The following is a 22,980-nucleotide window of genomic DNA, read 5'->3' as shown; positions in this document are numbered from 1 at the left end:
CCCCTCCCCCTTTTCTGATGAAGGGTCTAGGCCCGAAACGTCAGCCTGTTTTAATATTATTCTTGTTTTACTTTTTCTTCTTTCCCTTAATTCCATTTGGGGGATGTGCCAATCATTTTTTCACTTATTTTACAATGATTTATATGTAACTTTTCACTGTTATTTACTGCCTGCATTCCAGTTTGTGTGCCTCAGTGAGAATTTGTTAGCCTGATTAGTTTGGGAGCCTTTTTGCTGCTTGCACTGCAAAGAAACTCACAGCAGCCACTGAATTCAAATGGATGACTGATGGTCTTCGCTGACAAGCCTGTTAAAATTCTGTAGGTAACTGACTGACTGGCTTTCGTCCCCATAATCTGGGGGCACTGCCGATTTCTCAATCAATTTCTCGACTTTCAATCTATAGCTGCATTCTACCTCCATAATGAATTAATGCAGAAATAAGACTGATCTTGAAGTCTTTCGCATGTTTATGGTTCAATGTCCTATTGATTTAACTAGCTAAGCCATTTGGGGAGCACCAATATTAAAGTTTGATAGCCAATAAACCTGAAATATCTGAGAATACTCAGCAGTAATTTACTGGTCAAATATACCATGCGAGTTAAAAATAAAGTGCTGGAGATCTGAACTAAGAAAGAACAGAGTTTTGAAGAAAAGTCATAACAGATTTGAAATATTAACTCTGTTTCACTCTCCATAGTGCCTGCCAGATCTGCTGAGTTTCTCCAGCACTTTCTGTTTTTATAAACTACTCAATTTTCCAGCTATATCTGAACTAAATCCAGCACCATTTTGTGTTTATAATAAGGATAAGAAGAAATTACTTAAATAAGAGTTTATCTTCTGTCCTAATTGGGGTCTTAAGCATGGCTTCAGGGCTTCTGTAAGGTGTCTGGAAGGTGTTCCAGTACTTGAGGAGAGTCGCTCCAGGAACAGCAACAACAGTGTCGATGCCCTTGGAGACTTTGGCTTAGCTGCTGCTGCCATGCCAAAACTGCCAAGAGTCCTAGAGGGCAACGGAATAGGACACTTCAGCTGGAGCTTGTCTGCTCCGTCCTTTGCTTTTTCTTCTTTCTTTTTCTCTTGTGTTTTATTTTCTGTTCTCTCCTTTCTTCTTGGCGACGTCCTGAACTCCGGGCCTCAGCGCAGACTTAGCAAGGTGTCCACTTGGCTCGGCTGGGCGTGGCAGCATCTCGGTAGCCTGGCGTAGAGATCTCTCAGCTAGTGTGGTAGTCTTTCGGTGGCCCATGGTGGCCTTTCAGCCCGGCGGGTCCTCAGCATAGACTTCTGGCCTCAAGATTATTCTAGAGTGGTCTCCCAGCCTCGAGAGCCTTAAAGTGAAGCCCGGCACAGTCTGGGGTAGAGACCCAGCATGGACTGGAGGCGAGGTGCTGGTGCGGACTGGGTTGAAAGGACTGTTGTTCTGAATTTTTTTAATCTTTCTATTTTCTAATTTATTCCTATGATCTGTAATGCTGGACTTTTTATTTCTTTATTTTTCTCATTTTTTTTCTCCTAAAAACCTGTACTGAAGAGTCTCTACCTAGGTACCTTGTACTTAAGATGGTGCCATATGACGACTTGTAAACTTTTCACTTTACTCATTGGCGTAGATGCGATAATAAAACTAATTCAGTTCAATAAAATCCGTTCTCATCTGGTGAATAATGCTTGCCTGTAGAAAATTTAAAAATTGGACAATGCACGTTCCAAGTGCTGACTTTGTGTGACCTCGTGTGCAAGCATTACTGCACAAGTGCAGGGAAGCGCACACTGTTTTGAACTGGGCTTCAACGATGGGAGAGGGGACACGGGACAAATCCCTAGAGTACGAAGGGAAGAGAAGGAAGCTCAGTGTGTGGATGGGGATGAAAAATTTAAAAATTATAACTGATGTAACATTGAATTTCTTGCATCTTATCCTAAAAGATGTAGAAGCAAAGGAAAAAGCTTTGAATTTATATCGCATTTTTAACATCATCAAAATGCCTTTAAGCATTTACAATTTCATGGCTAGCAAGCATGGTAATCACTTTGTGCTCAACAAGTGCAGCAAACCGATATAAATGACCAGTTAATCTGCTTTGGCAGTAGTATTTAAGGGATCAGTGTTAGCCAGGACAGAACTCCCTTGTTCCTTTAGCAGTCATTCATGGGATATTTTGCACTCACTTAAAAGATAAATAAGACTTTAGTCTGATTTTTTTTTTCAAAAAGGAACAAATCTTGATCCCTCTGTCCTTTTAAATTTCCAGCTTTCTCCACCATTCTTGAATATGCTCATCTCTCCAGGAACACCATATGTGAAACCATTGAGTCAGATTTCTGCCCTTAACACATTAACAAAATAGATCTGATCAAAGTTTATTGCACAAAAGAAAAAAAAAGCTAAGGGTCTAGGCCTGAAACATCAGCCTTCCTGTTCCTCTGATGCTGCTTGGCCTGCTGTGTTCATCCAGCTCTACACCTTGTTATCTCAGATTCTCCAGCATCTGCAGTTCCTACTTTCTCTAAAGCTATACAAATGACAGTTTAGAAAAATTTTTATCATCAACAGCAAAAAGAACAATCCAATCTTTTTCCCAGCAATATTCTTTCTAGATTGTCAAGCCCAGTGAAGTATCACTTCTATTTTTAACTCTGTACTTTCTTACTTAACTGACACTTTCCACTTTTGATGGTGTCCAGGCTTCCTCCTAACTCCATAGGCCCAAATTCCTTCTAAGTTTTGACAACGTGGAAACTTCTTCCTAAACTCTCACAGTGTAGAGTTTTCAAAACCCTTTCAGTAGGGTGAAATTGTTCTTCTGAACTGAACTGGAAAACTAGCGGCTGATGGTCTGTTTTCTCTGTATGTCATAAAATTTCCACTTCATAAACACCTTTGTAAGTTAACACCATAGGTATCCTGCTGGGCACTGAAATCTCACATTTCCTTAGAAATGATATATTTACTTCAGTGTTCCAAATGACTTTCTGATCACATTTTTAAAAAAACTTCCATAGAACTGAAAGCAAAATGTATTTACTTCTACTTTAAAAATGCAGCTTCCCAAATAATGAGAATATTATACACCTTTATCACACTTTTAAGACTTCCTTAAATCCTACCGCTTTCATCAAATTTTGATTGTAAATCATAATATTCCCTTGTGGCATGTCAAATTTTAGTTTATAACATTCCTAAACAAAACCTTGGGACATCTTACATTAAAGGCCCTACTTCCTTTATAAACAATCTGTTTAATTTAACACACTTCTCATAATTATTTGCTATTTCAGTAATGCACTGAAGTGGCAACTCAGATGTGATGAAATTCTGGAGTGAGGCTTTAACTCGTGGCCTTCTGACTTGAGAGATGAGAGAGTGCCACTGAATCAACTTTTACTGGAACATTATTTTTAGTTTCAATGATTAAGTATTATTCAAAATACATTGGCCCTATGTGTAAAGCACCAGTTCCCAGCTCTTCCGAGCTTGCTAGTGTTTATTCTGTTGCTGAATGTCTCACAGTTAGGGTTGGGGAATTGGACGCTAGGTAGTGGTTGTACACAGAATAATGTTGACACTGAATCACCAATAGGATCGTAACGTAAATTATTATAGAACCCTGTTTTCCAGAAGGTTAGAATGAAAGATATTAATGCAGAGAAATAAAAGAAAAACCAGTCCACTACTTTTGCACTGGATTCAGATTAGAGTGACTGCTTGCTTTTGTGTGCTAAAGTAGGTCAGATTCTCGCTGATCCACTTTAATATGGCATTATGCAAGCAGTAATTGGTTTAGTAGCTGAGTTTTTGTGAATTTCTGTGCTGCCTTGTCATTTTAATACTGAACATTTAACACATTTTAAGACAGTAAGTTGTTTTATAAAAATGTTCAATAGTTTTATAATCATAAAACTAAATTTCACGAGGACTGATTTCCCAAGAGTGCATTATAATGAATGTAGCAATTAGATAAACAGTTTAGTTGTTTGCTCTTCTCCTGAATCTCTTCAAATAGTTTGTGTATTGTGCAACGGTTAAGTGGGCTACCTGAGATTTAGTGATTTTTACCTGGTGAGTGGCTCATCCACAAGGATCATATAGGATCTACATTCATTGAGTTTTGGCCTCTTAATCCATCTCGAGTGAAACAGCAATAGGAATGAAGCACAGTGAGTTTCACTTACTTCAAACTAATGAGGGAAGAGCCAACTAGTGTTTTAATTAAATGATTGCTAACCAGAAACCTGCATTGGGAGTGCTCATGTATGGATGTCAAGTGAGATACTTGTGATAAAAACCGAATGAACTGTGGATGCTGTAAAACAGGAACTGAAACAGAAATTGCTGGAAAAGATCGGCAGGTCTGGCAGCATCTGTGAAGAAAAATCAGAGATAACGTTTCCGAGATAGTAGGAACTGCAGATTCTGGAGAATCTGAGACCACAAGGTGCAGAGCTGGATGAACACAGCAGGCCAAGCAGCATCAGAGGAGCAGGAAGGCTGACGTTTCGGGCCTAGACCCTTCATCAGAAATGGGGGAGGGGAAGGGGGTTCTGAAATAAATAGGGAGAGAGAGGGAGGCGGATAAAAAATGGATAGAGGAGAGGATAGGTGGAGAGGAAACAGACAGGTCGAAGAGGCGGGGATGTAGCCAGTAAAGGTGAGTGTGGGTGGGGAGGTAGGGAGGAGATAGGTCAGTCCAGGGAGGATGGACAGGTCAAGGGGGCGGGATGAGGTTAGTAGGTAGGAGATGGGGCGCGGCTTTAGGTGGGAGGAGGGGATAGGTGGGAGGAAGAACAGGTTAGGGACGCGCGGACGAGCTGGGCTGGTTTTGGGGTGCGGTAGGGGGAGGGGAAATCTTGAAGCTTGTGAAATCCACATTGATACCATTGGGCTGCAGGGTTCCCAAGCGGAATATGAGTTGCTGTTCCTGCAACCTTTGGGTGGCATCGTTGTGGCACTGCAGGAGGCCCAGGATGGACATGTCGTCTGAGGAATGGGAGGGGGAGTTGAAATGGTTCGCGACTGGGAGGTGCAGTTGTTTATTGCGAACCGAGCGTAGGTGTTCTGCAAAGCGGTCCCCGAGCCTCCGCTTGGTTTCCCCGATGTAGAAGACGCCACAACGGGTACAGCGGATGCAGTATACCACATTAGCAGATGTGCAAGTGAACATCTGCTTGATGTGGAAAGTCTTCTTGGGGCCTGGGATGGGGGTGAGGGAGGAGGTGTGGGGGCAGGTGTAGCACTTCCTGCGGTTGCAGGGAAAAGTGCCAGGTGTGGTGGGGCTGGAGGGGAGTGTGGAGCGGACAAGGGAGTCATGGAGAGAGTGGTCCCTCCGGAAAGCAGATAAGGGTGGGGAGGGAAAAATGTCTTTGGTGGTGGGGTCGGATTGCAGATGGCGGAAGTGTCGGAGGATGTTGGATCCGGAGGGTGGTGGGGTGGTACGTGAGGACGAGGGGGATTCTTTTTTGGTTGTTATTGCGTGGACGGGGTGTGAGGGATGAGTTGCGGGAAATGCGGGAGACACGATCGAGGGCGTTCTTGACCACTGAGGGGAGGAAGTTGCGGTCCTTGAAAAACGAGGACATCTGAGATGTACGGGAGTGGAATGCCTCATCCTCGGAGCAGATGCGGCGGAGGCAAAGGAATTGGGAATAGGGGATGGCATTTTTGCAGGAAGGTGGGTGGGAGGAGGTGTATTCTAGGTAGCTGTGGGAGTTGGTGGGCTTGAAATGGATATCGGTTTCTAGGTGGTTGCCCAAGATGGAGACAGAGAGGTCCAGGAAGGAGAGAGTGGTATCAGAGATGGTCCAGGTGAACTTAAGGTTGGGGTGGAAGCTGTTGGTGAAGTGGATGAACTGTTCGAGCTCCTCGTGGGAGCACGAGGCAGCGCCGATTTTGAAGATAGGTATCTTCTACTTTCTCACAGACATACTGCCAAAATGTCATGCTTCAGTGCTCCTGGATATGGATATGCCAGCAGTGCATATCAAGATACTCTGCACTGAGTTGCAGAGTTTACCATAAGTGTTTCTGACCTAACCAGGAGTGTGGGAACACAAAATCTTGGCCAGTAATGCCTGCTGTTTTCATCACATTAAGGAGACACATTAATTTTAAAATAATATAGGTCTAAAGCCAGAGGGTGGTGAATCTGTGGAACTCATTACAGCAGAAGGCTGCGGGCCCAAGTCTTGAGTGTTTTTAAGACAGAAATAGATAGGTTCTTGATAAGTAATGGGATCCAGGGTTATAGGGAGAAGGCAGGAGAATGGAGTTGAGAAACATATCAGCCATGATCAAATTGTTTGATTTGATTTGATTTGATTTATTATTGCCACATATACCACGATACAGTGAAAAGTATTGCATGCTCAGCAGACAAATCATACCTTACATAAGTGCATCAGGGTAATAGAACAGAATGCAGAATACAGTGTTGCAGCTACAGAGAAGGTACAGAGAAAGATCAATTTCAATATGTGAGAAGTCCATTTTTTGGCCAGATTACAGTGGGGAAGAAGCTATTCTTGATTCTGTTGGTATGTGTTTTCAAACTTTTGTATCTTCTGCCCAGTGGAAGAGAGTATAACCAAGATGGGAGGGGTCTTTGATTACGCTGGCAGCTTTCCTGAGGCAGTGAGAAGTGTACACAGAGTCAATGGAAGGAAGGCTGGTTTACGTGATGGACTGGGCTGCTTTCACAACTCTGTAATTTTTTGCAGTCTTGGCCAGACGAATTGCCATATCAAGTGTGATTCGCCCAGATAAGATGTTTTCTATGGTGCACCAATAAAAATTGTTAAGAGTCATTGTGGACATACTGAATTTCCTTAGCCTTCCAAGGAAGTAGAGGCGTCAGTGTGCTTCCTTGACTGTAGCATTGAAGTGGATGGACCAGGATAGATTGTTGGTGATATTTATCCTTTGGAACTTGAAGCTGTCAACCACCTCCATTGATACAGACAGGAGTGTGACCTGCACTTCTCTTCCTGAAGTTGATGACCAGCTCCTTAGTTTTGCTGATTTATAGGGGGAGATTGTTGTCTTTACACCATGTGACTAAGCTCTCTATCTCTTTCCTGTACTCTGTCTCTTCTTTGTTTGAGATCTGATCCACTACGGTGGTGTCATCAGCAAATTTGTAAGTGGAGTTAGAGCTGAATTGGCCATACATTTGTGAGTCTATAAGGAATATTGTAAGGGGCTGACTACGCAGCCTTGCAGGGCACTGGTGTCGAGAATTATTGTGGAGAAGGTGTTGTCACTTATCTTTACTGATTGCGGTCTATGGGTCAGGAAGTCAAGGAGTCAATTACAGAGTGGGGAGCAGAGTTCCAGGTTTCGGAGTCTGGAGCTGACTTTTGTTGGAATGATGGGCTGAATGGCTTAATTCTGCCTTATAATTTATGGGCTTACTGTTTAAAATGATGTATATGATATATCACATAGAAGAGAAAAAGCTTATACAGTTTTCCTTCATGAACTGTAGTTTGTATTTCATGCCTGTCCCCAAATGCATTTAAAGATATATTTTTTATTGAACATTGATGCCTAGCACAATGGTGTATATATTGAGCCTAATTAGGCAAAGTAAAAGTCGCACACACATGAGAATATATTCGAGAGTGCCAGCTCCCTGTCCGCAGTCAATAATTAGTGATCTGGACTACATTAAGTCAACAAAGGATTACACTATGCATTTGTTCTCTCCTTGAGAACAATACAAGAAAAGCTTACGCAGCTTTAAATCCTGCAGCTCAATATTATATTGTAAATGTTGCATGCTGAATTCTATCAGTAGCTCCTGTGTCCAAGTTCATAGCACAACACTTGCAGTTACATCATGGGATTTATAAGGCGGTTAGGTTTTTGGACTGAAATTTATGGTAAAATGAAGGAAGTCGTGTGACTTGGTCTGAAGTCTGACAACAAATTTGGGTGAGGGAACTGTTTAAGTTTAAAAGATAGATTTGATTGGTTGTTTTACTGGAAAGAATATATAAGGAAGGGTCACTGGACCCAGAACGTTAACTATGATTTTTCTTCACAGATACTGCCAGACCTGCTGAGTTTTTCCAGCAACTTCTGTTTTTGTTCCTGATTTACAGCATCCGCAGTTCTTTCGGTTTTTACCAGATGACCTACCCTGAATGACTGACTGATTATCAGATATCTAAAGAACACAAGGCCTGGCATTCCAACCAGGACTCTATCAACAAACACATTGAATTGGACCTAATATACAAACTACTGAAAGACAGAACTGGAAGTAATGCCAACCACTCCAGCAAACCAAGGCATATAAATAACAAGTGGGACAGAACACCAACACTTCACCGGAGGCACACTGACGATGTTACCTAATAGGATGATGAAACGTCTGCAACCAAACACACTGACTCAGCGAGCAAGTCTACAACCTCATCCACAACACGAGCTACAAATCTTCTCAAAAATGTTAAATTACCTGGTTTTCTAGATTAAACAGTCTAGTAATAATACCACTAGGCTATCGCCTCCCCTCAATGTTCAATAATTGACCTTTGCAGTAAACAAATAGCAAAATAAAACTTATGGTCTATCAAGCCAGATTTCATTTTGGGATGATTGGACTTATCCAGTATTACCATCAACTTAGATAAAACTTGAAACAGAAACAGAAGTTTCCGGAAAAACTCAGCTTTCTCCCCACAGATGTTGCCAGATCTGCTGAGTTTTTGCAGCAATTTCTGTTTCTGTTTCTGATTTCCAGCTTCCGCAGTTCTTGTGATTTTATTGTGTAGGATCAAACTTGCACGTTTTAAAGGTGCAACATACTATATTCTGAACAAATGTAATTGTTTCACGCCCTAAAAACTATCTTGCATCTTGTCTATAATCACTGAATAAACAACCTATTCCTTGGAGTCCCCAGACTTAAAATGTTAAACTAACTTGTAATACTCTTATTCCACCAAACAGGTCTGGCAAATTATATTTTCTTACAGCACCAGCAGACATCAGATGCCTCCTTTATAGGCAGTGTCCTTCTGCTTTGAACTCCATCAGCCTTTCTAACTTAATGATAACATTTGTTTCATGAATAGCTTGAGTAGTTCCATGCCTCTGTCAGTGAGATTTATAATGTATACGCCATTGTAGTTGCAAGACCAAGCTACAGGGATATTCTGTTGTCCTTTTCAGAAATGTTGGTATTTAAAATTTCTACAACAGGTGTTTATTCTAAATCTATTATATAGGGTCATATTGTTTATCCCAGATTAGGGACGCACCAGTTCTTCTCAAATGTTTGGTCATTTGTCACTGCAATAGCCATAGCTTCAAGACTCCTCTATGGAACCATTCATTCAGACTTTTAGAGAAATGGAACACAGTGCTGGAATTGTATGGTATGTGTAAAGACATCAACTTATAGATAATCAGACTGCCTTCTGAGTTCAGTGCCGCTTGTCACCCCTTTAAATGGATGCATTGCCAGAGATTGCATCATCCAACATCCTTCTTAAAGCACTACTTTGATATTCAAGGCTCAGTAATAAGGCATAATGGCAAGCCCACTTCTGGCTAAAGTATGCAGTGCTGCCCACCATTCTGAATAAGGCCAAATTAAGTATTCTTTACCCACATCTGAAACAGGCATCAATTTCATGGCATATTCACATAAGCAGATTAACACATAGTTAGCATTCCTGCTCCAAGGTTAGTTTTCCCTGATGCACCCACATCATTTTGGATAAGTAACCCATGTTAAAATGCCTTCGTGGATCTCTGGAACCAACAGAAAACACCCTTCTTCACTCTTACTCCTGGCTTGACCCACCAATTCCCAATACCAGCCAAAGAATCTGAGTCCTGGAGTAAGTTCTTCTGACCTACACAGTGGTCCTGAACAACCACTCTTGAAAACCTGATTGAGATCTGCAAGAACCACTGATGTGTATACTGATATGTTCCCCTTGTACAATTTGAATAATTTTGAACACAATTTCTGTGGAAATTTCTCCAGAAAAGTGGCAAAAGCATTGGAGAGTCTATAAAAGTGAGTTTTTAAAAACTATTTACATATCCTGCTACATGTTGTTTTGCAGCTACGCTCATTGAGTTGAAAAAGCTGTCAAATAACATAGATCAATACAAAATTAATTATTTTGCTTAATGTTGTGATAGCTTTTCAAAATTTTTTAAAAATTTCTAAACGACCCAAATACTTAACGGAAGCCTTATCAAGCAAACATTGAGGTAGGTTTTCAAGAGGATCTTAATGGAAAATGCAGAAGTTGAGGGATGGAATTCCAGAGCTTGGGTTACATGAACGGTGGGAAGATTGCCTTCTGTTGAAGAGCAATTGATGCGCTAGCATGGCATTGGCATGTAAAAGTATATGCAAAATGAAAAGCCTTGAGCAGTTTGATTGACTTGGGAGGGGGGTGGTGGGAAATCAACAAACAGGCTTTCATGTGAAATTTCTCCCTTAGTCAAAGCATAACTGAGCAAAATATCTTGTTTTTTCTTAACGGGACTGATTACCTCCACTTCAATTTCCTATTTATTGTAGTTCTATCAATGTAAATCCCCTTCCCAATGGTAGGTATTTAACTTCAGGGAGGTGGTGGTAGTTGACAGTTCACTATATGCTTTATCCATGCCTAGACCTCTCAAAGCGGCTATACTCTTGTAAATGATCATTGTTCAAGGAGATTTTACGGGTAGCAATGGGGAAATGTTATCAGTACGTTTTGAATGTACATATGTTTCTAAACCCATGAGTGTGTCATTCATTTAATAGTTAGCAGCAAACTTCAGTGGGCTTAAATAAAAATTGTGATCATGAAAAGACACATTTTGTTGAAACTTTTCATCTTTCACACTTCAGAGCAATTCACAAGAATAACAAGAAAGGGGAGAAACACAATTTGTACTGTACAACAGTACAGAGTGTTGGCAAGTGGCCTTTGCTGTGGAGAATGCAACATTAATGATGATTAACAATTAACAGCCAGGCTTGATTTATATATCAAACCAGTCAACCAGCCATTAATGAAAATTGGGAATGTACAAGAGACCAGAATTGGAAGGAGTCTGAAATCTCAGTGGCTTGTAGGGTTGGAGGATATTTTAGAGATGGAATGGCTAAATTACGAGAGGATTTGAAAACTAGGATGAGATTTTTAAATTAGAAGGGTTCCTGGATCATAACCTAGTATAGACTGGTGAACATAGAGGTGATGGGTGAATGGGGCTTGTGTGAATTAGGATTGTACCAGCAAAATTAGTTTTGGGTGAGCTGTAGTTTGAGAGCTGGCCAAGACAGCATCAAATAGTCAAGTCATTAGCAGCATTTTCATGAAGGCTACAGTGTTTCCTATTAAATTTTGATCATTTGTGTTTGTATTGATTGCAATAATCAATATAATTATGCGCATGTCTCTGGATTGCAGTTGAAATACTTTTTCTGCATTTGGCAGTTGGTTCATCATCATTAAAGATGGTATAGAGTCAAAGATTCATACAGCATGGAAACAGATGCTTCAGTCCAACCAATCTATGCAGACCATAATCCCAAACTAAACTAATCCCACCTGCCTGTGCTTGGCTCATATCCCTTCAAACATTTCTTATTCATGTACTCATCTAAATGTCTTTTAAACATTGTAACTGTACCCACATCCACCACTCCTTCCGAAATTTCATTCCACACACGAACCACTCTGTGTTTAAAAAAGCCCCTCGAGTCTTCTTTTAAAATCTTTCTCGTCTCACCTTAAAAATATACCCTCTAGTTTTGGAATCCTCCACCCTGGGAAAAGCCACCTACTATTCACTTTATCCGTACTCCTCACAATTTTACAAACCTCAACAAGATCAACTGTCAACCTCCTACACTTGAGTGAATAAAGTCCCAGCCTATCCAGTCTTTTCTTACAACTCAAACCCTCCATTCCCAGCAACATTCAGGTAAATCTCTTCTGAACCCTCTTCAACTTCTTAATATCCTTCCGAGAACAGGGCAACCAGAACTGGACACAGTACTCCAGAAGAGGTTTCACCAATGTTTTGTACAACCTCCACATGACATTCCAACTCCTATCCTCCAACGTCTGAGCAATGAAGGCAAGTGTGCTAAATGCCTTCTTAACCACCCTATCTATATGTGATGCAAACTTCAAAGAATTATGTACCTGAACCCCTAGGTGTCTCTGTTCGACAACACTGCCAAGGCTCTATTTATAACTGTATAAGTACTGCCCTTGATTGTTTTATGAAAATGCACTATCTTTATATACATAAAATGCAGTAGGTTGCTGTGAATTTCATTATATGATATCCAAATTCATGAGTACTATTTTAAGGGTCAACACTCTGTCATAATCATCTTTATCAATTATGACAGATTTGGAGAACATGGTGTTCCTTACTTTTGACATTTTCCTGAAGAAACTATTTTCATTGTTCCTCGGTCACTTCTTCCAGAATCACAAATAAGGGAGTCTAATCGGGTCAGTCGCATTGGAGTGCTCAAGTGTTGGATTAAACTAAATCTTATGCAATCCTCACCTACATTAAATGTGAATTACTTATGATGAGGTGTAGGAGCCTGAAACTGCTTGTTCCACCCATGACCCCACTCTGCTGAGATCCCTTATCATAGCTTGGAAATCAAACCCCAATTTTATGGTTCTAATAGTTCAACTAACATATGTTTGACTTTCATTTCACAATTTGAACTTTTGAATACTTGAATCATTCTGCTACTGAATCTTTTGAAAAGCATTTTATCTGGACTGCATGCTTTTAATAGGTACAGCTAACCATTTGACATATTTTGGTGTTATGGTGTGAACCGCAAAGATGCGGCCATTACTTAAATCAAAACAAAGGGTTGATGTGTTTTCTCTGTGTTCATATTCAGTATTGAGACAGGTTTGAGAATTCAAGCATGTTTCATTTTGTATGAATCTACAAGCAGAAATTAACTTCACATTTTGCATTAATTGATGCCCATTTAATGGCATTCTTTATGGAAGGAATTTGTAAGGTTTGTTTTGTAGTGAATGTTGAGATATAATTTGTAACAAGCTGGGAAAATCTTGAATTGTTTTTTTCCTACAGGAGTTTGCTGTGTTCATGAACTAGGAGACGTTTTCAACATTAACAAGTGTACTGGTCAAAGTTTAAAAATATTAACTCATGGGGTGAGGACATCACTAGGCCAGCATTTATTGCCCATCCCATCCACATAAGGATAGTAGTTTCCTTCCCTAGAGGACATTAGAAAACCAGATAGGTTTTTCTGACAATCAACAATGGTTTCATGGCGGTTATAGGACTCTTAATTGCAGATTTTTTTTTATTGAATTCAAATTCCACCATCTGCCATGGTGGGATTTGAACCTGTGCCCCTGAAACATTAAGGTGCAGGGCTGGATGAACACAGCAGGCCAAGCAGCATCATAGGAGCAGAGAGGCTGATGTTTCGGGCCTAGACCCTTCATCAGAAAAGGGGGAGGGGAAGGGGGTTTTGAAATAAATAGGGAGAGAGTGGGAGGCGGATAGAAGAGGGATAGAGGAGAGGATAGGTGGAGAGGAAACAAACAGGTCGAAGAGGCGGGGATGGGGCCAGGAAAGGTGAGTGTAGGTAGGGAGTTAGGAAGGGGATAGGTCAGTCCAGGGAGGACGGACAGGTCAAGGGGGCGGGATGAGGTTGGTCGGTAGGAGATGGAGGTGTGGCTTGAGGTGGGAGGAGGGGATAGGTGGGAGGAAGAACAGGTTAGGGAGGCAGGGACGAGCTGGACTGGTTTTGGGATGCGGTGGGGGGAGGGGAGATTTTGAAACTTGTGAAATCCACATTGATACCATTGGGCTGCAGGGTTCCCAAGCGGAATATGAGTTGCTGTTTCTGCAACCTTCGGGTGGCATCGTTGTGGCACTGCAGGAGGCCCAGGATGGACATGTCGTCTGAGGAATGGGAAGGGGAGTTGAAATGGTTCGCGACTGGGAGGTGCAGTTGTTTGTTGCGAACCGAGCGTAGGTGTTCTGCAAAGCGGTCCCCGAGTCTCCGCTTGGTTTCCCCGATGTAGAGGAAGCCACACTGGGTACAGCGGATGCAGTATACCACATTGGCAGATGTGCAGGTGAACATCTGCTTGATGTGGAAAGTCTTCTTGGGGCCTGGGATGGGGGTGAGGGAGGAGGTATGGGGGCAGGTGTAGCACTTCCTGCGGTTGCAGGGAAAAGTGCCGGGTGTGGTGGAGCTGGAGGGGAGCGTGGAGCGGACAAGGGAGTCACGGAGAGAGTTGTCCCTCCGGAAAGCAGATAAAGGTGGGGAGGGAAAGATGTCTTTGGTGGTGGGGTCGGATTGCAGATGGCGGAAGTGTCGGAGGATGATGCGTTGGATCCGGAGGTTGGTGGGGTGGTACGTGAGGACGAGGGGGATTCTTTTTTGGTTTTTATTGCGTGGACGGGGTGTGAGGGATGAGGTGCGGGAGATGTGGGAGACACGGTTGAGGGCGTTCTCGACCACCGAGGAGGGGAAGTTACGGTCCTTGAAAAACGAGGACAACTGAGATGTACGGGAGTGGAATGCCTCATCCTGGGAGCAGATGCGGCGGAGGCGAAGGAATTGGGAATAGGGGATTGCATTTTTGCAGGAAGGTGGGTGGGAGGAGGAGTATTCTAGGTAGCTGTGGGAGTCGGTGGGCTTGAAATGAATATCGGTTTCTAGGTGGTTGCCCGATATGGAGACAGAGAGGTCCAGGAAGGGGAGAGAGGTGTTAGAGATGGTCCAGGAACCCCTGAAACATTACCTGGGTCTCTGGATTAACAGTTTAGCGATAATACACCAGGCCATCGCCTCCCCCTCAAACTAAAGAAACCTTTCTGATTTTAATAACTGCCTTATTTGTAAAATTAAAAGCTCTAATATTTCTTTAGACATTGTGAATTGGATCGTTTTGCTCGTGAGAGAGATACAAAGCTTGCTACTGTAACGGAATTGCATTCAGAACAGATTAGGGAGCTGGAAAACAAAATACGTGAACTGCAAATGAGTTTGGAGACAGTTGAAATGGAGAAACGACGAATGGAATGGAGCCATGCAGATGCTACAAAGGAGAAAGAGGATGCCATTGAGAAGTAAGTGCCTGTTCCTTTCCTTGAACTAGTAAATCTCTTATGCTATTGCACCAAATACAATATCCATGTTTGAAAGGATAGCTGGTTGGGAGAATGATCAGACCCAGGCACGGGATAGGGGTGGGAGAGTTTAGGATGAAAGGAGATGAGAGCAAGAGGGTGAAGATGGTGGTAGGGAGGAACTGGAAGAAGAAGAATGGACAAGGTGGTGTGGAAAAGATGGAGCGTTGGACCATCACAGGTAGAGAAATGATTTCTTCAGAAAAGGTCAACCAAGAACCTCCATCTCATCACAACCTGAAATTTTATGTTTGGTATAGGTTAAACTTCTCATTCAACTATTAGAAAGGAAGAAAGTTTACACCCGACTATTTTAATTTATTTTGTGTGAGGCACCAGACTTGAAGTTGCAGCATTCTTAATATTAAAAAAAAGTCCATCACAGCACCACCTACACTTTGACAGGCAATATAATGGGTTTTTCCATAGGGAAATATTGACTGAGCATTTTAAGTGAAATGCACGCCACATATGTTGAAGTTAATATGTAACTATGATCTTTTGCACAATGATAGTTGAGATCAGTTTACACATTTCTGCTAACGCATAGTTAGAGGATGAGAGAGGTAGAGAGAGGAAAAGCTACAATCTACAAAATTTTGACCAAAACATCCCCCTACAAGGTGCTACATGTCACAGACCACCCAATTGCTGCTTCATTTCCCCTCTTAAAGTTAAACACCTCTTCAACTGCATTTCTATCTGTGGCAGTCCCACTCTACAGATTGCATGCATTCTCCACCACTATTCCATTCCTCAACTCTCAACCCCTGTTCGTCTCAATTCATTTTCCTCATCTCCAATGCCTTTAGAATCTGAGATCATTCAACGTTTTTCACATATGGGAGTTGAAACCATTTGCATATATCACCTAAAGATCTGCCAAAAAATTAAAGTTCCAAATTTGGTGCGAAGCGCAGGCAGCAAGCAGTATGAAACAGGCAGATCCTACAGTACCAGGATCAAGATCAACAAAATACAGGTTTGAAGCTTTATGTTGGATATGCTTAAATTGGGCTCTGTAAAGGCCAAGAATGATAATTCTCAGCTAATATTTATCAGATGAAATATAGAACTAGTCATTGCTCTCTTAACTACAGCTGTGTCCTTTAGCGTGACCTAGCAAGGATTGTAACGCCAATTACAATGTGGATTACATTTCCTAATACAGTAAAAATACAGTTAATGGGTATTCTAAAAAAAGAAGCATCAGTTTAAATAGAACCATTGTCCAGACATAGTCTGTTCAATGCTCATTGTACAGAAAATGCTTGATAGGAATGATTGGAAAAGAATGGGTATTTTTTTTTCGCAGGAGAGTTTTAGTTGGATTCTTTTATATTATATATATTTTAAGGTTCTTTCAAACAAAATTTCTCACATCTTCATTGCATTTGTGCAGCACTGCATTTTTGACAGCTACAGAATTGTTTGATCTCTCTTTCCTTCAACTGTTTGTTAAAATTTAAATTTAAAAACCAGGGTATTGAATTATGCCCTTTTATTTATATCCACTTAGATACTATTATATTATTTGCACAAAATGTCATTTCTTGTTGCCTTTGCCTTTGCAGTCTGTTGTAGCCAACAGCCTTAACGCATTACCATGCACACTATCCCTTTTTCCTTGTCTTCAAAGTTTTCCTTCTATCTAAACCTTTGCCTCAGGTCTCTAACCCTTTCTAGATCTTTTCATTGGGAACTGCCAGCAGTCTCAATATAACTGCACCTCTCATGGATTCTAACCTTTCACCATCTAAACCTGCAGCACCCTATTCTCTTGAGTCTAACTGTAACTTATTTTAATTAAATGTGCTGACAAAAATGGTGCTATTGTTATTTGTAGTATTCACGTCTATATATCAGAGGCAGGATTCCAATTCTTTTACTCATCTCTTAACTCCACAGGTCCTTGACCTCTCCCACAACCTTCAAACTCAGTCCACCAACCCCAAGCAACTCACTTCTACCTTCTTCCGAAGATCCTCAAACATGATCACTCTAGTAGATTCATCTTTCCAACCTATTCTTGTCTCTCAGAACTGATTTCTTACTATTTTGACTTCTTTTCATCCCAACCTTTGCTCAGCCTCCCCCAAGTCATGGATTTAAAATACTTTTTTCGCCATTTTAATGGTTTCCAATTTCCTTGTCAAAGTGACTGGCTGTGCTGGTGGAGATTTAAATAGCAGAACATGACATACTGCTACAAAAGTACAGTTTGACTGTATGGTTTGACTTGCCCCAACAATCCTGCAGTAAGTGGGTACTGTTTCATTTCAGGCACGCTCCACATTTTTGAAGGAGCCAGGATCAGAATTCCCAACAAGAAATGCGGAACTCAGTCCCAATGGAGGGCTTGGGGAGCCAAAAGAAATGCTTCACAGGGCACATAGCTGGCATGGCTGATGCTTCATTGCAAATGCAAGTGCACATTCTTAAAAATATTGCTGTTTAGGATACATAGTATAATAACTCAGAAGACCTGACTGGAAAGGAACACTGTTTATTGTTGGGCACCAAAATAGAGGCGCTATTTGTGGCATACATAGGCTAATCCCAGCCCAGGACAGACAGTTCTGCAGACCCATCCCTGGGTCTGCTTTATAAAGGGCTTAGGTGATGAATTTAAGCTGGGCAGGTCATTGTCTGTTACCAAGGGAAGTCAAACTCAACGCACTCCACAAGTAGATTATTAGTGATTCCTCATTTACCTTGTAAGATTTACCACACACTGGTTACCCGTCTTTAACCTCATCCCATCTAAGAATCCTGTTTTAAGGGAGTACTACAGTTTTCCCAATATTCTGCATGACGTTTCCTTTGTTATATGTGAACTTTGAATACTGAAAAGTGTTTGTATGGTTGAAAATCTTCACTTTTGTTCAGAAACAGTGAAAGCGAAGAATAAAAACTGACAAAAGTTGCATTTGTTTCTGGGAACAGACGCAGACTGTTTGCCTTTCTAGCAGCAACAGGTTTACAGTCTTTGAGTGTTCACTGCACCTGGCTTTCATCTGTTGGAGCCAGGTGCTAAATCAGCCTCATCTGGCTTGTTGCACCTGAAACTGCAGCTATTATCGTGCAGTAGGTGATGTTCCTTATACTGAATATCCTTATCTTCCTCCTTGGTGTACTGCTGCTGCTCTCCTAGCTCTTCAGAGTCGATCATATCTGCTGTCTGCCTGCTCGGCTGTACAGCATACTGAGATTATGCAGCACACTGTTATGGTGTACTGCAACCCTGCCCCACATCTCCAAGTCTGATCAAATCATCAGAATCACATCTTAAGCAGGCCAACTGTCCTCTCTGCAACAGCTCTGGTGGAAGAATTGGCTGCATTTTATATACAGATATACATATTCATCATGAGTCAAGGAGTTATAGAACAGAGTCATTGGTCATGGTTGCAGAGGGTTCGCCTTGTTGGCCAGTAACCATTCTTGTAAGGCATCTGGCCCTTGAAACAAAACAGGACCATGAGAGTTCTCAAGGATACAGGCATCATGGCAACTACAAGGGTACCTCGTGCAGACTTCAAAGATGTGGTACTGATGATCACAGATGACTTGTGTAGTAGTTATTATGAGGTTAGCCAGGTGGACATCATAGAATAGGAGTTCCATGATTGGAGTTGTTAATCTGGTCCAATCAGGGAGCCCTGGCTGACAGATAAGAACAGGAGTGTCAGACATCCTATTCATTCTGAGGGAACTGGATCAGTGTCAAGGACTCTCCATGTGTAAATAAAGTGTGACTTGGTGATGGGATACCAGCCTCTGTGGAGTTATTTCAGTGGTGACGAGAGAAAAGCACATGCTCCTGAAGAAATTCGCTCACCACAATTGTCTTCGATTTGGGGTAAGTATTTTTGGCATCATGCCATTATTTGGGAAGATTGACTTGGTTGATCCTGCCATTGAAGACTGGGCTCAGTATGTGGAAAGAATGCATTATTTTTTTCCAGGTAAATGACATTAGATCAGATTAAAAGCAACGACTAATTCTCCTGACAGCTTGTGGACCTTCAGAGTTTTCAGTTATTAGGAGCCTAACTTTCAGTGAGGTACCAGATACTAAAACCTTTCAAGAGTTGATAGATTTAAGTCAAGGAATATTATGACCCTAAGCTTCCTCTAATTCTGATATGCTATCAGTTTTACTTGGCAAACCCATATTAAGATTTTGACAAGGTTAAGACAACTGGCAGAGGCATATGATTTTGGTTTAACCCTTAATGAGATGCTGAGAGGCCGTTTGGTATGTGGAATTAATGATGTAACCATGCAAAAGTGCCTACTAGCTGAAGCCCAAGTGGACTTCAAATGGGCACTGCAACTGGCTTTATCATTGGAAATTTCGGCAAGTGTAGCATTGGTGTTGCAGGGTATTCTGATGGAAGTGGACACCATTGTCAGTCGGACTGAGCTTGGGGAAACACCACTTTAGCGAAGACAATTGCATAGCCTCATTTAGGACATATCCTGATCAGAAGGACTCTAGGTCAGCCCACAGCAAAATCCCAAAACAAAGTCAAGCCTTGGCCACATGGTTAAAATTTTCTTCAGGATCCAGGGCTGGCAAGCTATTGTAGTCGCTACCAGTATGTGGACTCGACAGCAAAAGAGTTCCACTGGACCTTAATTGAGTGAGAGAACTCATAGGCCAGTATCCAGGAGAATGCACACCCTGGGATGTCCACCTACATCGGTTTGGAGCAGTTAAGTTGCTTAGCAACATCCAAATCAGAACCAATCAAGTCACCCAGTTCTAACGGAGGTTGATATTGGTGCGGATGTTTCAATGATTGCAGAACCAGTCTCTAACACAACTCGTTCTGGACTCCAACTCTTAACTTTGCGCAAGACCTCGGCTAGACTGAGAATTTATGCGAGGGGTGGGGGGGGTGGGGGTCATTTTAAAGATTAAGGTTACAACTTTAGTTCCAGTGTCATATGAGAAGCAGCTGATCAGGTTCCACTGATTGTAGTAAAAAGCTCAGCCCCAAGCTTGATGGGGCGAAATTGGTTGTGTAAGATTCACCTAGATTGGCTTAACATCTGTTGATTAGAAAATGGCTGCCTGATTGAATTCCTAATAGAACACCGAGATGTTTTTCAGGAAGGTCTAGGGACTGTTACAGGAGCCAAGGCCACCTTGCATGTTGACTAGGAAGCAATTTGACAAATCTGCAAGGCCCACCCAGTGCCAATAGCCTTACAGACCAAAGTAGAAATCAGAAAGCTGGAAAGCAAAGGAATCATCAAACAAATCCAGTTTGCAGAATGGGCAGCACTGGTTGTACTGATTATGAAGCCCGATGGGCTGGTTCACCTTTGTGAGGATTTTAAAAACGCGGTAAACAGCTTTTCATAGTTGGATAAATACCAAATTCCTTGCGTAGCAAATTCATATGCAGAGCTGGTTGGGGGGCGGGGGGGGGATGGGGTGCTGTCCTTCACGTAGCTGGACATAAACCATGCTTTAGATAAGGATTCCCAGAAGTATGCTACAATTAATACCCATAAGAGTTTGTACCAATATACGAAGCTGCCATTTGGGGTATAGTCAGGCTGTGCAATTGTTCAGTGGATGATGGAGAACATTTTAGAAGGTCTACCCCATGTTACCATTTATCTTAATGATGGGCTAATAACAGGGAAGACCAATAAGGAGCACTTAGAGAACTTGGACATAGTCCTTAGTTGTTTCTCCCAGGCAGGTGTATGCCATATGGAGAAAAGTGTGTTCCAGGCACCTACTTGGTCTACAGAGTTGGCAAGACCGGTTACACCTGTTGAAAGATAAAATGAGGACAATCAAGGGTGCCCTGGCTTCCACGTCTGTACCGGAGCTTAGATCTTTCCTTGACCTGGTGAATTATTATGGAAAGTTCAAACATAACCTGACCTCCAGCCTGGCACCTTTGCATCATCTCTTAAAAAATGGTCAACCTTCGAAACGGTCATGTAGCCAAGCCATAGCTTTCAGGGAATTGAAGAAACAGCTATCATGGTCTAAAGTGTTGGCACACTATGATCCCAAGTGAGATCCCAGTATGGCATTGGGGTAGTATTAGCTTATAGGTGACCCAGTGGAGAGGAATGCCCATTAGTGTATGCATCCAGGACATTGGTTAATGCAGAGCGTAAATTTGCCGAGAGAGAAGGAATGTTTGGCGGTCATATTTGGAGTCAGGAAGGTTCACCAATAATTGTACAGACATAAATTTGTGATAATGACGGACCACAAACCCTTGTTAGGTCCACTTAGAGGACAAGGCAGTGCCACCCACAGCTTCAGGCTGAATTCAGTGGTGGGCTCTAATTCTAAATGCATATAATAAAAGTCAGAACACTGTCCAAAAGACGAGAAAGCAAATGCGGATGCATTGAGCTACCTCCTGCTAGCAGATACACAACCTGTGGTGCTGCCACTGGAAGCGTGCATTCTGGTTTTAAACTTTCTGGACACCCTTCTGGTTACTGCTGACAATATCAGATGCAGAAAAATCCAGTCCCGACCAAAACTGAAACACCTGGTGGTGGGGGAACCTCAAGGGCCTTCACAACCAGAATTGAAACCTTTTTGAACCCGAAGTGACCAGATCACATTTGAGAATGGCATGTCATTACGGGGAGCAAGGAAGATTGTCCCGAGCAAAGGTAGCCGCCAGATATTGGCTGAACTCCACCGGGGTCATCCAGGGATTCCCAAAATGAAGATGTTGGCAAGAACTTCATGTCTGGTGGCCGGGATTGGGTGCAGACATCGCTGCATTGGTGGGACAGTGCCCAGAGTGCTAACAAGGACAAAGATTACCACTGCAGCTCCCCTACATTTGTGGGAACGGCTGGGTAAGCCGTGGACTCGCCTACACAGGTCCTTTCTTGGTCTCAATGTTCTGAATCAATGTGGGTGCCCACTCAAAGTGGCTGGGCATGCATAGAGTTAAGTTGTCAAGCACAGTGGAGGGGGTGGCTGTGACGATAGAAAAACTGCGCACATGTTTTGCAATACACGGACTCCCAGAAGTGGTGGTCACAGATAACTGGCCATCGTTTACCAGCAGGGAATTTGAGTATTTCTAAAGTCAAATGGTATTCGCTATAAATGGACTGCTACATACCTACCATCATCTAATGGTCTGGCAGAAAGAGCAGTTCAAACTTTGATGGCAGGCTTAAAGAAATAGCCTACATTTTCACTAGATACCAAACTCTCTTGGTTCCTATTTCATTAAAGGATCACCCCTCTTGCAACTACATGGATAGCTCCAGCAGAGTTGCTAATGGGGAGAAGACTCTACACAGGATTAAATCTGATCTTCGCGTACCTGGGGGTGGAGGGTGAAATGGCATCAGGAACGCCAACGCTGGACATAAGACTCCACTTAGCGAGACAGGCAGTTTAGTTCAGGGGATGAAGTTTGGTGTAGGAACCACGGAAATGACCCTGCATGGGTAAGAGGCATGGCCAAAGCAAGGTTACGGCCAGTGATGTATAAAGTTTGGGTAGGTGCGATGGTCCTGAACAAGCATGTGTACCATGTGTAAACACAAACTTGCAAATGGTGCTGGAGCAAAACATGCCTGGCTACTCAACTGCGTTTCCAATTGTTCCAGAACCCATGGGTTCCTTTCCATCAAGTATTGAAGATCCCTCAGAATCTGAGGTGAATCTGAGATGTCGCTACCTGAAGAAGAGATAGTCTGGGCGCAAGAGGCGAGCTGTCACATACTGCCTATATCAGAGGCTGAGTTGGAAGAACGTAATCCGGTGCTAAAAT

The 22,980-nt window shown here is 42.3% G+C and overlaps 1 protein-coding gene across 1 annotated transcript in view; it reads left to right on the top strand.

Moving 5' to 3' along the window:
- ccdc57 (coiled-coil domain containing 57) overlaps nt 1-22,980 on the top strand; it is a 159,129-nt gene that overhangs the window by 47,431 nt on the left and 88,718 nt on the right. The window contains 2 exon segments of the mRNA XM_048611036.1: nt 605-659; nt 14,930-15,130. Coding sequence (XP_048466993.1) covers nt 605-659; nt 14,930-15,130 — 256 coding nt within the window.

This window comes from Rhincodon typus, chromosome 23 (assembly GCF_021869965.1).
Source record: "Rhincodon typus isolate 14 chromosome 23, sRhiTyp1.1, whole genome shotgun sequence".
Lineage (NCBI taxonomy): Eukaryota > Metazoa > Chordata > Chondrichthyes > Orectolobiformes > Rhincodontidae > Rhincodon > Rhincodon typus.
The sequence above is the reverse complement of the archived record's forward strand: the minus strand, read 5'-3'. Positions and strand labels throughout refer to the sequence as shown.